The sequence below is a fragment of the Equus przewalskii genome, chromosome 2 (assembly GCF_037783145.1).
Source record: "Equus przewalskii isolate Varuska chromosome 2, EquPr2, whole genome shotgun sequence".
NCBI lineage: Eukaryota > Metazoa > Chordata > Mammalia > Perissodactyla > Equidae > Equus > Equus przewalskii.
The window spans coordinates 28,571,100-28,585,650 of record NC_091832.1 but is presented as its reverse complement, the minus strand read 5'-3'; the positions used below and the strand labels follow the sequence as shown (position 1 = coordinate 28,585,650).

The 14,551-nt window shown below is 49.7% G+C and overlaps 1 protein-coding gene across 2 annotated transcripts; it reads left to right on the top strand.

The window, feature by feature from the left end:
- Positions 1-17: 17 nt before the first annotated feature.
- On the top strand, positions 18-12,702 carry NUDC (nuclear distribution C, dynein complex regulator). Of its 2 annotated transcripts, none has more exons than XM_070610600.1 (9): positions 18-304; positions 2,581-2,658; positions 9,258-9,461; positions 9,551-9,616; positions 10,407-10,526; positions 10,601-10,795; positions 11,674-11,757; positions 11,852-11,970; positions 12,432-12,702. In XM_070610600.1, the coding sequence occupies exons 1-9, from the start codon at positions 224-226 to the stop codon at positions 12,481-12,483; spliced, it is 999 nt and encodes a 332-aa protein (XP_070466701.1). In that variant the 5' UTR covers positions 18-223; the 3' UTR covers positions 12,484-12,702. The 2 variants fall into 2 exon arrangements, with proteins under 2 accessions (XP_070466701.1, XP_070466702.1); XM_070610601.1 differs by having other exon boundaries at positions 92-472.
- The last annotated feature ends 1,849 nt before the right edge of the window (positions 12,703-14,551 follow it).

Sequence of the window (14,551 nt, the reverse complement as noted above, 5' to 3'; positions counted from 1 at the left end):
GAAGCGGGCTGTTTGCCGCGCGGTCAATGGCCGCTGGCCGGGAGGGAGGCGGGAAGAGAGGGCGAAAGGCGGAGCTGGGCGGCGGCGCGCGTGCGTGTTTCCGGCTCCGCTGCGGAAGGCGGAGGACCGGAGCCGTTGGGCCGGACGCGACCCGAAGGAGCAGGGAGAACGCGGGACGCGAGTGCAGAGCTCAGATCTCGGAGCGTGCCTAGTGGCCGGCGCGATGGGCGGAGAGCAGGAGGAGGAGCGGTTCGATGGCATGTTGCTGGCCATGGCGCAGCAGCACGAGGGCGGCGTACAGGAGGTAACGGCCCGCGCGGCGTCGGCCCGGCCTCGTCCGGCGGCGCCCGCCCACTCGGGCGGCCCTAGCCACGCTCCCTTCGCCCTAATCTGCCTTCGAGGGCCGAGATCCATTCCTGGGCCTCGCAGGCTTCTGGGATCCTGCCACGTTCTCACCGCACTCCAGCTTCCGGTCTGGGTTCCGCGCTGCACGTTTTGCATCCTTCGTATCAGTCTTGGGCCCCCGGCGCTCCTCAGTAGTAGTTCCTGTCTTAGCAACTCTGGCGTCCCTGAACCCGCCCCTGAAAAAACCTCAGAGCCTTAGGACACACACCCGGCCCCCTGTCCTTCCGGCTGTTTCCCCTCTCATGGCCGCCCCCGAAGAGCGTCCCTTACGACGAACCATCCCAGACATTGGGATTTGCATCTACCAAGACTTGGAGCGAGCCGAAGAATGTGTGCAGTGTCTGGAGGGGGGGGGGGGGGCATGATGTTAGCACGTGGTCTTTTTAGGCCTTGAATGGGGCAATGGGAGCCTCAGTTCACACTTAGTTTCTACTACCTACCAGCTTGGGACCTCTCCACATCTCCAAGCTCTAGTTTCTTTGTCTTTGAGACAGAGCTAGAGATCCGTATTTCTTGAGTCTTTTTAGGACAGTAGTCTCTTGAAAAACTGAGGAATTCTCGGTAATCAGGTGTGTTCGTTCAACAAGTGTTTGTTGAGTGATTGATGTGTACCAGACACTGGACCCGGTGTCTGGGGAGACAGACATGAGCAGAAACGTGTCCTTGCCCTCATGGAGCTTACGAAGGGCTTTTCAAAAGCATAATTCATGCATAGTGACCAGACACTATAATATACATAGTGTGTGAATGGTAATGACCAACCGGTATAGATTCTGGAGTTGGTTTTTTGGATCAGAAACATAGAGGGTTATAGATAGAAAAGCCTATCAAGATAAGTCTAGAACTGTCATTCTATAAAGAATTGAAGGAATTTTCCCAAGATCATCCAATAGGCTCCTGACGTAGAGGGGACCGGACTCCTTAGGCCAGCATGCTTTCTACAGTCAATTGCTGATTCTGTGTCTTGCTGGGGACAAGTTTTTTTTTTTGTTTTTTAAAAAAATTATTTTATTGAGGTCATAATGGTTTATAACATTGTGAAATTTCAGGTGTACATTATTATTTGTGAGTTTCTGTATAGACTGCATCGTGCTCATTACCAATAGTCTAATTTTTATTGGGGACAAGTTTTTATTGAGCTTTTTATTCCCATGCTCTCACTCAGGTATCTGTGGTGAACGAGGACTCCTAAGCCCTTTAGGGTGGGAAGAGTGTTATTAATTTGCAAGTGTGAAAGGCTCCCTCTTCTATCCCCCTAAATTGTTGACACAAAACTGGGTTTGCGAGTGAGTTCATTTTTGAGTCAATTGAAAAAGTGTCTAGAAGCAGGAATTCAAACCATTGAGAGAGAAGTTCTAGCATCAGATTTAGAACCACTCACTTGGGCAAAGAAAAAGGTTTATATATGCTAACCCTAGGTCACCACTACATCTTTTCATTCAGCACAGATTCTACTGAGCACGTACTCTGAGCCAGATCAGGTGCCAGGCAGTGGGGGAGTAGACAGAATAAGCCTACATGTGAGGAGTTCCCTCTCTGGCAGGGGGTCTCTTGCTTTGGGCCAGATACTGCTAAGGGCATCACCTCCATTACCTTGTCAGATCCGCACAAGATCCCTAGAAATAGGTCCTGCTGCTATTCTTGTTTTACAGAGTTAAGAAACTTCCCCAAGGTCGCAGGGCTGATGTTCATCAGTCTGGTACTCAAACTCATGCTCTCCACCGCTTGGCTACACTGGTACCCAGCCAGAGTTAGTTGGTCTTAACCTTTGAAGTGGCTTCATTTGCCCCCCTCCTCCCAGCTCTGCCCTAGTAATTCAGCCAGTGCCCCTCTCAATGGGCTTTTTACTATCTGGAGAGGAAAGCTGGACCCAGGTGTTTCAAGCCCTGGATGCAGAGGAGTGGTCCACATCCTCAGGCTGCTTCTAGTGAAACACACACATACAAACAAGAAGTGAGAAATCTGCCTTTCAGGCGATGTAGATAAAGTTAGGTTAGGCTTTCTGGCCGAAGTGACTAAAGTAGGGGCTGTTGGGGAGGATGTTTCTTCACTTGGGAGTTGGGAGGCTCAGGGGTGAAACAGTCACGTCCCAAGTTTCTCCCTAGGCTTCTGTGCAGTTGAGGGGCTCCGAATATGACATCTCTACAGCATCATTCTTTGTCTTCTGTCTTTTAGCTTGTGAACACTTTCTTCAGCTTCCTTAGACGCAAAACGGACTTTTTCGTTGGAGGAGAAGAGGGAATGGCAGAGAAGGTGAGTTTTGGGAGCCACTGTCCCTTGGGCAGCTCTGTTTTTTCAGAAGAAAAGCTCACCTGGCCTTTCTTTGGCATAATGGTAACCTTCGGCAGAAGTAGAATGCTGGGGGTGAGGAGTGGGGAAGGGAAGCAAGCTGCATTTATTGAAGCCCCTCCTCCTGCTATGTCTTTATCTACTGTGTTTTCCATGACCCTTTAGAAGTTTGAGAGGGGCAGGTGTTACTATCCCCATTTTACAAACGAGTAACTGGCTCAGGGGTGTTTGGCACTTTGTCCCAAGTCTTGAGCTGAGTTGTGGGAGAGCCAGGGTTGGAAGAGCCTATTGTAAAACTGCCTTTTGGCCCTGAAACCAGGATTCTTGGTTCCTTTTCCATTGAGGTGGTTTTATCTGATTACCTAGCTGGGAGATGAGAGTGGGAAAATGTTAGAAATTAAGCTTAGATGACAGAAATACAGGAAAGCTCAAAGCCAGCCAATCCCAGTCTTGCCAGATGCTGTGATCCAATGTTCAAGGATTTGGGAATGGTGTTTTGTGGTACAGGTTCTGAGACCTTGAACTTCCTTCTGTGTACATAGGTTGTAATTACATTTTGTCTGTGTGTGTGAGAGGAATATTCACCCTGAGCTAACATCTGTTGCCAATCCTCCTCTTCTTTCTTTTTTTTTTTTTGGCTTGAGGAAGATTAGCCCTGAGCTAATATCTGCCACTCTTCCTCCACTTTGTACGTGGGATGCCTCTACAGCATGGCTGACGGGTAGAGTAGGTCTGTACCTGGAATCCGAACCTGTGAACCCAGGTCGCTGAAGCGGAGTACACAGAACTTTAATCACTTGGCCGTGGGACCAGCCCTATAATTACATTTTTGAAGATTGGTAAATCATGAAGGTGTTACTTCATTGAACTATGATTTTATTTTATTTATTTATTTTTTGGTGAGGAAGATTGGCCCTGAGCGAACATCTATTGCCAATCCTCCTCTTTTTGCATGAGGGAGATTGTCTCTGAGCTAACATCTGTACCAATCTTCCTCCATTTTATATGTGGGATGCCACCACAGCATGGCTTGTTGAGCAGTGTGCAGGTCCGTGCCCAGGATCCAAACCTGGGAATCCCGGGCCACTGAAGTGGAGCACACAAACTCAACCACTATGCCACTAGGCTGGCCCCTAAACTATGATTTTTATAACTTGAGATTTGTTTTCACTTAAACATAGTAAACATAGAGAAACAGTCACAAAAAGGAGACATTTTGCAAACCTGCTTTCTGTGGCTTTGGGGTCCAAGAAGTTGGTATGCTGTATGGTATGGTTGGTATGCTGTATGGTATGGTTGGTATGTCTGACGATCTGAGGCTACTGTGTCATAGACACATCAGCCTGGGAGTAGGAGTCTCAGGTTCTTGGTCTAACTGTGTGGCCGCCTTGATTTCCTACCAATTCTCTGGTCCTTTTAGTCTTCACATGTGTAAAATGGAAGAAGGTGGTTCACTGACCCGTAGGACCCCTTCTGGCTCAAATATTCTTTCTGTATTAGCATTAGCATTAGCACCTCCTGTTTTTCTGTGAGCCAGACTACCTTATACTTATACTACCTTATACTTGTATCAGCAGTCATCATTCATTCATTCAACGAATATTTGTTGAACACTTAACACTTTGCCTGTGGTAGGTACTCAGCCATGCCCTTTGGGATTACCGAGGTGAATACAGACATGGTCTTTGTTTTCATGCACCTTACAGGGTAGCACACCCCTAAAAAAAACAATGAAGAAGTGATGAGTGTTAGGGCAGAAGCCCTGGGAACAAAATGATGGCGATTAACCTAAGTTGGGGACTCAAGGAAGACTTCATGAGGAAGTGATCCTTGAGGTGTGAAGGATGAGTAAGGTAGCTGGAAGAAGAGAGAGAGATGAATAATAAGAAGTGGTGTCAGGGCTGGCCCTGTGGCATAGTGGTTAAGTTCAGTGTGCTCCACTTTGGTGGCCCAGGTTCCTGGGTTCAAATCCTTAGTGTAGACCTACACCACTTGTCAGCCATGCTGTGGTGGCAACTCACATACAGTATAGAGGAAGATTGGCACAGATGTTAGCTCAGGGCTAATATTCTTGAAGCAGAAAAAGAGGAAGATTGGGAGCAGATGTTAGCTCAGGGTGAATCTTCCTCAGCAAAAAAAAAAAAAAAAAAAGCAGTGTCTCAGAAGCATCTTGGGGATGATGGTAGCTGCCATATATTGGATGTTGCTGGTCCCTTCTTAGACCTGGTCATACTCTTTGGCTGTTTGTTTTCTTAGTCAGTTCTTTCCCAGGAAGTTGGTCACTCTCAGGGAGGCAGAAACCTGTCCAGCCTTCCCACCTGATCTCTAGTTGTAACACAGCAACTCCTTTGTGTTGAGTACCTACCGTGTGCAGGGCCACCAGATACATCATTTCCAAGTGCAGCGGTTAAGAGCAAGGGCTCTGGAGTCCATGGAGCAGATGTGAGTTCGAGTCCTGGTCTCCCCCAACTTCCAGCTTGACAGCTGTGTGGTATTGGGTGAATCACTTGCTCTCAGCCTCATCTTTCGTACCTGTAAGGGGGATAATCCTTCCCTCAAGGGGCTGTTGTGAGGATAAAAAGAGGCGATGTAGATGAAGTGTCTGGCATATGAGAATACAAGTTCATGATCCCTTTTTTGAACCTCTTGGGGCCAGATATGTTTTGGGATTTAGAATTCTTTGGATTTTAGGAGGCACTGCAGTGCATATACCGTACATTACATACAATACTCCAATCCAGGGGTCAAGAGCAGCATCCTGTAATGAAACATTAATATTTCTGCAGAGAAACATCTATCAGTAGTCATACCAAGAGGGATATATGAAGACTAATACCTTCATGCTACAAACTTATGAGGTACAAAAACACTTTTAAAGCCAGCCGTGATGGCCTAGGGGTTAAAGTTCAGCACTCACAGCTTTGGCAGCCCAGGTTCATTTCCCAGTCGTGGAACCACGGCACCACCTGTCAGTTGCCTTGCTGTGGCAGCAGCTCACATAGAAGAACTAGAATGACTTACAACTAGGAAATACAACCATGCGCTGGGGCTTTGGGGAGGAAAAAAAAGATTGGCAACAGATCTTAGCTCAGGGTGAATCTTTCCCTGCGAAAAGCAAAATAAAACACACTTTACAGACTTTTAGTTTTTATGGCTTTTGGGGCTAGGAATTATGATAAGGGATTGTGGATGTGAGTAAAACCATAATGTTCAAATCAGTATGTTATTGACATAGAAAGAGACGAATGGACCAGTGATGCAGAATAGAAAACCCAGAAAAAGTCTCGGGTATGTGAGGATTTAATATGTGTCTAATGTGGTCATTCAGTTCAGTAGGCAGAGGATGATTTAGTAAGTCATGTTGCTACAACTGGCTATTTGTCTATAAAAATCCAGAAGTGTACTATGTGTTTTACTCATATGTAAAAATAAATTGCAGATCAAGAAGAGTCTTGTAAGGAAAGCTGGAAAACTATATATAATGTTTGTTTGGAGGAGGCCTTGCAAGATTAGAAATGTGGAAACTATAAAAGAAAAGGTAGCTGTTTGCTTCTTCAAGCATTGAAAACTCATGTATGGTAAAAGAGACCTAATGACATATAAAGTCAATTGAAAAACAATAGAGTTGGAAAAAATGTGCAATGCAGAGGACAGGTAAAATCTAATAGCTAATTTAATATTAATTTAATATTAATTTAATATAAATAGCTAATGTAATATTCAAGAACTCTTGTAAGTTGACCAGAAAAGGATAAACAGAAAAATGGGCAAGTCCCAGAAGAGCAAATCGAAACAGCGTGTGAAAAGATGCTCAAATTCACTAGTAATCAAGGGAATGTAGGAGAGCAAAATAGTGAGGTGCCCTTTTTTTCCTGTCAAACTGACAAAATGTAAAAAAAACCCACTGCTTACAGGGGTGTAGAAAAAAAGATACTCTTTAGACATTGCTGGTAAAAGTGAATTATTTAGCTCTTTAAAAACTTACTACTCATCATCACTAATCAGAGAAATGCAAATCAAAACCACAGTGAGATATCACCTCGCTCTCATTAGTATGGCTTCCGTCAAAAAACCCAGAAAACACCAAGTGTTGGAGAGGATGTGGAGAAATTGGAATGCTTGTGCACTGTTGGTGGGAATGTAAAATGGTGCAGCTGCTGTGGAGAATAGTATGGTGCTTCCTCAAAAAGTAGAAAATAGAACCACCATATGAGCCAGCAATCTCACTTCTGGGTATATTTCCAAAAGAACTGAAAGTAGAGTCTTGAAGAGAGGGTTGTACCCCTGTGTTCATAAGCACCACTATTCACAATACCTAAAAGGTGGAAGCAACTCAATCGTCCGTTGACTCAGATGAGTAAACAAAATGTTGTATATACATATAATGGAATATTATTCAGCCTTTTAAAGGAAGACAGACACAAAAAAGAGCACATATTGCATGATTCCACTTACATGAAGTTTTAGAACAGGAGTGTGTCATCTCTCAGATGTGTTGGGGCTCTGCCCCACCCCCCCAGTGGTCAGGTTCATGACCTCATGCCTTTGGATTCCCCTTACATAGCTCTCCGGGTCTTCCCTGGCCAGGCTGGTGGGAACCACTCTTTACTCCCCTGTCACCCAGCCTAGGTCAGGGAAAGCCTGTGTTTAGGTATGCCCACCGAGCAGTCTGGAGCCTGTCTTCTAGAACTGGCCCAGCCCTCCTCACCCGGTCGCCACCCTGCTGGGCTGTGGTTCCCAAAGACGTGTCCAGTGGTAGCCTGCTGGTTGGGACCTCGTAGGCTACAGACCCTCAGGGGTGTCTGCCTGGGACTGGGCCTGGGTAAAGCTGGTGGGAGGAGACTGGGAGGAGGTGTCAGAGGCCACTGTGATTGGATTTGACTGTCTGGTGGTTCAGCTGTGCCCTCACGTTACCTCCAGGAGCTGGGAAGGAACAGGACAAATGGGATGTAACATGATTCACTGGAGCTGGGAGAGGGTAGGGCACTGCTCCCGCCTCCCTTTGGCCACTGGTTGGCAAAGGGCTTGAGTTCAAGGTCTTCCTGATTAGGTACTTGGGACCAAGGCCCTGTGGTGAAACAGCTTCTGCTGGTGTAATTGTCTCATGATTGATTCTTTCTATTGACAGCAGAATGGCCTTCGGGTGGCCCATTTCTGTCTCACACACACCCCATTTTGTTAACTCATTTGGTTTGGGGGGTGTTTTTGATGCCATTTAACCTTGCAGGGTATGGAGCTACTGCAGTGTGGCATGAGGTTAGGAGTTTGGGGGTAGCAGGAGGAATTGGCATCAAATGAATGAGAAGCCACAGGGCATTTGGTAGAACCTTAGGTCTGGGAGCCCATGGGTGGCCTCAGTGACCCTGAGCCCCATGTGGGCCCCTCACCTCTTGCAGACCCCTCCCCACTCCAGCCCTGGCTCAGAGATCCTTAAAAGATGGCTTATTGACCACTGATCACTTGGTGGGTACCTTATGAGACGTCCTCCAGGTGTGGGGGTCAACAAAAGAGTTGGGTTTTCTAAGTTGAGTATGTTCCTGGGCCTGCTGAAGGTGAAGAGGTGAAACTCAAGAGACACTTGAGCTGGTCCCGGAGGATAAGTAGGAGTTTGCCAGGTGTTCTGGGAGTAGGGACAAGCACATTCTAGGCAAAGAATAGCTTACGCAAGACTGCTTTTAGAAATAATAAAATGGAAGCACAGAGACATGACTTCAGGGTCATCACACAGGTAGAAGGAGTAGGCCAGGAACTCAAATCTAGGTATGACTCTTAAGTATGCATGAGAATTGACCGGGGACTTGTTAAAGATACAAATTGCAGCCCCGCCCCTGCCCCCATCCCCCGCCTTGGGCAGCAGGGAGGCCAGCCAGCAGGATGTGGGTTGGAAGCATCCTGGGAAGGTATAGTGGGAGAGAAAGATTTGAAATTGATAGGTCGCAGGCTGAGCAGAGGAAGAGACTAGCCTCTTCCCTCAAGAAAGCGCTCTCTGGTTTCCTGCAAATGTGGCAGTTCTGAGCATGGTGCTGTGTGCTGCATGGCTGGGGCTGCAGTCAGGAGACAGGTACACACAGGTAAGGGAGATCAGTCAGGGGAGCACGTCAGTGTGGGCCTGCGAGCTGAAGAAACACTTCTCAGAGAGGCTGAGGCTAGAGTTCCACTTCTAACAGCCTCACTCTGTAGTGAAGGACTTTCAGAGCACTTACTGTTCGATCTTCACATCGATGAGGAATCTGAGGCTCTTACAGGTTAAGTAATTTGCCCAAAATTCAATAGCTAGTGTGTGACAAAGCCTGGATTAGATCTCAAGTTGTCCAACTTCAGTGTTCGCACTTAGTCACTAGATTGTGATTTTTTTTTAAAGTAACCACTGTTTATTGAGGCAGGTACTTTGCAGGTATTCTCATTACAACTCCATGAGATGGGTGTGTATTACTCCTATTTTATAGATGAGGAAACTGAGGTTCTGAGTGCAGTGCCTTACCAGATCGAGATGGGACTGGACTCCAGGCCTTGGGACGCTGTCCCCTGCCCTGATGCCTCATCACCTTCTCTTCCTTCCCCAGCTCATCACACAGACCTTCAGCCACCATAACCAGCTGGCACAGAAGGCTCGACGGGAGAAGAGAGCTCGGCAGGAGACTGAGCGGCGGGAGAAGGCAGAGCGAGCAGCCAGGCTGGCCAAGGAGGCCAAGTCAGAGACCTCTGGGCCCCAGATCAAGGAGCTGACGGATGAGGAGGCAGAGAGGCTGCAGCTGGAGATTGACCAGGTAAGAGTGGGCTTCCTTCCCCTGCCCCCGACTCCCATTGGCACTGGAAATGGGAACCCTCTTTCCAACTGCTGTGCCCTTTGCCACAGAAAAAAGATGCAGAGAATCAGGAGGCCCAGCTCAAGAATGGCAGCCTTGGCTCATCAGGGAAGCAGGTGAGATGGGCTTGGGGTGTTCGGGATTAGCTGGGGGCTTGGGAACTTCCGGGGACTCTGCAGCCTTTCCCTTTCTCTGGAATGCCCTCTCCTATACAGCCCCCTGTCCCCCCAGCTTTGAGGATCCTCTCCATACTTCAAGATCCTACTCAGAGACACTGGACCAAAGGATCTGGGTTAAAAAACCCAAAACCCACTGGCCTTAAGCCTTGGCAGGAAAGCCCAAAAGCCCGAGAGGGTTGTGCCAGTACAGGTACCAGTCTGGTGGGCTGGGGTCTGTGGGCCCCGCCTGGCCGTTTATGGCGGACTACTCTGACACATCTGGAGGGCGTGCCCCACAGGGCTCCTCCCACTGACTCAAGTCCAGCTTCCCAAGCAATCCTTGGGACATTTATTTAACTCTCCACAGGGTCTGGTCTCATACTAGGGGTCTCAACTCTGTAGACACAGAAAAAGGATATTGATCATTTGGCAGCCTGGTTTTATTTTAGGACAACCCTGCTCACGGCCACTTTGTGACCTGCTCTGTGCTGGGCTTTCTTCCAGAGTTCCTTGACTTGGACCCCCAGCTGGATCTCATGGGTCTCTGACTGTCACAGTCCCCTAGCTGGGTCCATTGTCATAGGCTATAACAGTCCGAGCTCCTCTCAGGCAGAGATCAGAGCCAGGTTTAACCACTGGCTCCCATCGAGTGGCGGAGACCAGGTCCTTTTCATTTTGTGGCTCTCTGCCCAGTGGGGTTCAGTCTGTTTTTGTGAAGTAAGTAGCTGAGCTCCCCAACTGTGAGCAGGAGGCGGAGGAGGACGAAGAAGAGGAAGACGAGAAAGATAAAGGGAAACTGAAGCCCAACCTCGGCAACGGGGCAGACCTACCCAATTACCGCTGGACCCAGACCCTATCAGAGCTGGATGTGAGTGGCAAGGGCCGGGGCGAAGGTTAGGGAGCCAGCCTGGGGCCCCTCCTGACTGCCCCTGCTCCATGCAGCTGGCAGTGCCCTTCCGTGTGAACTTCCGGCTGAAGGGGAAGGACGTGGTGGTGGATATCCAGCGGAGGCACCTCCGGGTGGGGCTCAAGGGACAGCCAGCGATCATTGACGGGGAGCTCTACAACGAGGTGAAGGTGGAAGAGAGCTCGTGGCTCATTGAAGATGGCAAGGTGGTGACGGTGCATCTGGAGAAGGTATGAGAGCCCTGGCCTCCTGGCCTGTATCTTGATGGAGGAAGAGGGGAGGGCGTCTGCTCATCACTTGGGGACCATGCTGGGGGCATATCTTATTTAATCCCCACAACAAGACTTTTTAAAGTAGGTCTGTCCCATTTTAGAGTCAGGAAAAGGGCAGCTCAGAGATTGCCCAGGCTCCTGCCTTTAGGAAGGAGTAGAGTCAGGATCAAAACAGTCTTTGGTACCAAACCCTCTTCCTTTCCATTATGTTTGTACATGCATTCACTTCAGCAGATGTCTGAATACCTACTATGTGCCAGAGACTGTTCTAAGTGCTGGGGAGAGAACAATGAACAAAACGTACAAAACTCTGTGCCCTTAGGAAGCCTACATTTTCTCCCTCACAGAGAGATGGGACAAGGACACCAGTAAATAAATGTGGTCTCTGAGGTGCCAAGGGTCCAAGGAAGGCTCCCTGTAGCACAGGAGGCCCATCCCAGCCTAGCTGATGGCGGGGCTGCCTCTCTCTCATCCCTCCATGCCTGTGCATTTGCTTTTCCTTCCAACTGGCATGTCCTTCCTTGCTTTTTAATTAGGTATCTGACCTGTCACTTCAGGCCCAGCCCAGGTGTCACTCTAACTTCTCTCCCTCCATCCTGGGTGAATATGTTCCTCTGCACTTTATGTTTCCCCTTATGCTGATCTGCACTGTCCCCCAGCTCCTGGGGAGGGCAGAGGTCTTACTCGTCTGTACCCCAGGTTCCAGCATAGGCCTGCTTGGGTCACCGCTGCAGGACGTGGATGGGAGAGAATTTGGTTCTGGAAGGGTTGGCAGTGGTTCCTGGGGCAGAGTGAGCTACCTCCGATCCCCCAGTGGTTCTCTTTCTTCCTCAAAGATCAACAAGATGGAATGGTGGAGCCGCTTGGTGTCCAGTGATCCTGAGATTAATACCAAGAAGATCAACCCTGAGAACTCCAAGGTGAGCCCTGCCTGGTTGGGGGAGCTTCAGCTGGGAGGTGAGGGGCCTAGGAGGCCCCAGAGCTTCACCCATCCCTGTCACTGCCTGCCCCCAGCTATCAGACCTGGATAGTGAGACCCGCAGCATGGTGGAAAAGATGATGTATGACCAGAGACAGAAGTCCATGGGGCTGCCCACCTCGGATGAACAGAAAAAACAGGAGATTCTGAAGAAGTGAGCAGTTTGGGGCGGGGGTAGGGGGGTGGGTTTGGGGACATTGAGTATTGGAGGGCTTGGACCTGGGTGACAACAGCAAGTGGGTCACTGAGCAGGACACAGGAGCTGCCCTGCCCCTTCCAGGATGAGCCAGCCAAGTTTATGGCTTTATAGCCTTGGCTGGCCTACCCTAATCAGTTGCTGAGGTCATCTTGAGGGCAAGGCCACCTCAGGGTAGGAGGGAAGAGTCAATAGGCGGTCATTGCCACCTACAGGAAAACAGTGCCAGTATTGGCACCTCATCTTGCAGCCTCGGGCGCAAATGGGCCTGAGACCCTGGGGCCCCACCCCTGCCCAGCCTGGCTCCAGGTGCTCAGGGTTCTAAAGAGATTAGACCTCACATGGAGGGGCTGGGAGGAAGGGACTAACTTTGAGGGAGAGGGACAGCCTGTTTGACCTTCTTCCTGTTCCGTCTCCAGGTTCATGGATCAGCATCCAGAGATGGATTTTTCCAAGGCCAAATTCAACTAGCCCTTATTGGCCTCCCCGAACTCTTGATGCTGAGTCCCCGACCATCCACCTTCCTTTCTCACCCTTCCCTGCGACTTGGGGGCTTCAGGGCTGACGCAGGCATGGGACTGGCCCAGGCACACAGGTCCCAAGGCATCATGGGAGAAGGGCTGGGGCCTTGAGGGGTCTTGCCCTCCTCAGTTGGCTTCCTGTTACACATTAAAACTATTTACCCAGGTCTCCCTGTGTCCTCTCTTCCCTCTCACTTTTCCCTGGGGGATAGGCCTCTTATGGCTGCTGCAGGGATCTAGGGGCTTGGCAGTTAGCCCAGACTCCGCCATGTGACCTAGGGCAGGTCTTTGCCCCTCTATGGGGCCGTTTCTCATTACTTAAAGAGAAGATTGAAACAAGACTTAGTCTGTTATGATTCTGAGCAAAGGTGAGCTTTTCTGGCTACAAGGACCAGAACATATGTCAGATTCTCAAAGGGGCCCGTGACTCAGCAAAGCGTAAGACCAGCTGGACTTGATTCCAGTTTCCTCTGAGAAAACTTCCCCCTGTGGTGGGTCTGTTCTCTGGCCCTGGATCAAGTGTTTCTAAAACTACATACTCTTGTTTCCTTGGAGCAGAGGGCAGCAAAGGCTAGGGGTCTGCCCAGGCCTCACACCTGCTGTGTGTGGTACAGGGTCCTGGCTGGGAGGCAGGGTAAAGTCCACTGGGGCCCTATTGCTTCTGCCTCTGACCTGGAACTCCGCAGATTTTAGGGCTTCTCACAGTCAGCTGTGGAGGCAGTGCCAGGGCTAGAGAAGAGCTTGCCTCAGCCCCAGGGCTGACCTCTGCCGCACTTTGGCCAGAGTGGAGGTCAATGAAAGCAGGGGCCACAGAGGTTATGGTTACAGCCAGAATGGCTAGATTGACTTGCCCAGAGTTCTCTGCTCTGTGGGCTGAGTGCAGCCCCTGAATTTCTGGAACACAGCATGTCCTTTCAGCATTTCAGAACAATTTGTTTAAGGCCTTAGAGAGGCTATGTAGTACCTAGCCTTGTCTGTTTTCCAAAATTGATAAAACTTTTTTTTTGGAAATGCTGGTAGTGATCTAAAAGGCTGAGTTTGGGAAAGGGTGCTGTAGAGCCAAGGCAAGGGTGGAGGGACTATGGTACCACTCTCCTACTCTGTCCAGAGACATTCCTGGGCTGCAGCACCCTGTGGTCATTTTCCCTCTTGGAGAGGCCTTGACCTGGACGACAGCAGAGCCTAAGGAAAGGGGCCAGTTTTATCACTGGTGCTGGGCCCTATGGTCATAGCCCCAAGGGACCATCCTGTGTGTCCAATAGGAAAGTGGGTAAGACAGTTTGTTTAGTTGTCACCTTCCAAAAGTTGCCCATGGGGAGAATAAAAAGGGCTATGGGGCCTGCGGGTGAGGTGGGAGCAGAAAGGGGATCCTGGACACCTTCCAGCTTGTTCATCAGTCAAGAATGGGCTAATGGGCCTCCTCTGGCCTCACTGCTGAGAGAGGACTGACAGACATTCCCGTGTGAGAGGAGTAGCTAAGTAGGATCTTTCTAAATGCAGCTGAGCTCCAGTGTCCAAACAATGGGACCCTGCTTCTGTGCCAAGCAGGTCAGCCCACCAGCTTGGGGGCAGAATTGCCGAGAGGCCAGTTTCCAGGTCCAGAGCCACAGTTCCTAGTTGTGTGACCCACTAAGTTCCTTGACCCCTCTGAGCCCTAGCCTCCCACTCTGTGAAAGAAGAGTGACCCCATGGCAGGGTTCTTGGGAAGGCTAAGAGAACAGTGAACCACAGGGCTGTAAGCACCAGGCAGAGAGGTGGAGGGAGCAGCAGGTCTGAGGCTGGGTGGGGGCGGACAAGTGCTCAGGGCTTTGGGGAAACAGTGGGGATGGCAGAAGCAGGCCAGCCTGCAGGCAGGGAACTGGGGCAGCAGGGGGACTCCAGACCAGCCTGCCCAGAAGAACCTCACAAAGTCAGAAACCACTTGTTAGACCTTTCTCAGGTACAGACACTGTGCTTGGCTCTACCTCCTGGAACTCACAGTGAACCTAAGAGGTGTGCATGATCGCTCTCATTTATGC

Bases quoted from the DNA above. Each gene is read 5' to 3' on its own strand.
- NUDC (XM_070610601.1), top strand. From the start codon at position 224: ATGGGCGGAGAGCAGGAGGAGGAGCGGTTCGATGGCATGTTGCTGGCC. The intron at 473-2,580 runs GTCTGGGTTCCG...TCTGTCTTTTAG, and splicing joins TCACCGCACTCCAGCTTCCG to CTTGTGAACACTTTCTTCAG. The intron at 9,462-9,550 runs GTAAGAGTGGGC...CCTTTGCCACAG, and splicing joins TGCAGCTGGAGATTGACCAG to AAAAAAGATGCAGAGAATCA.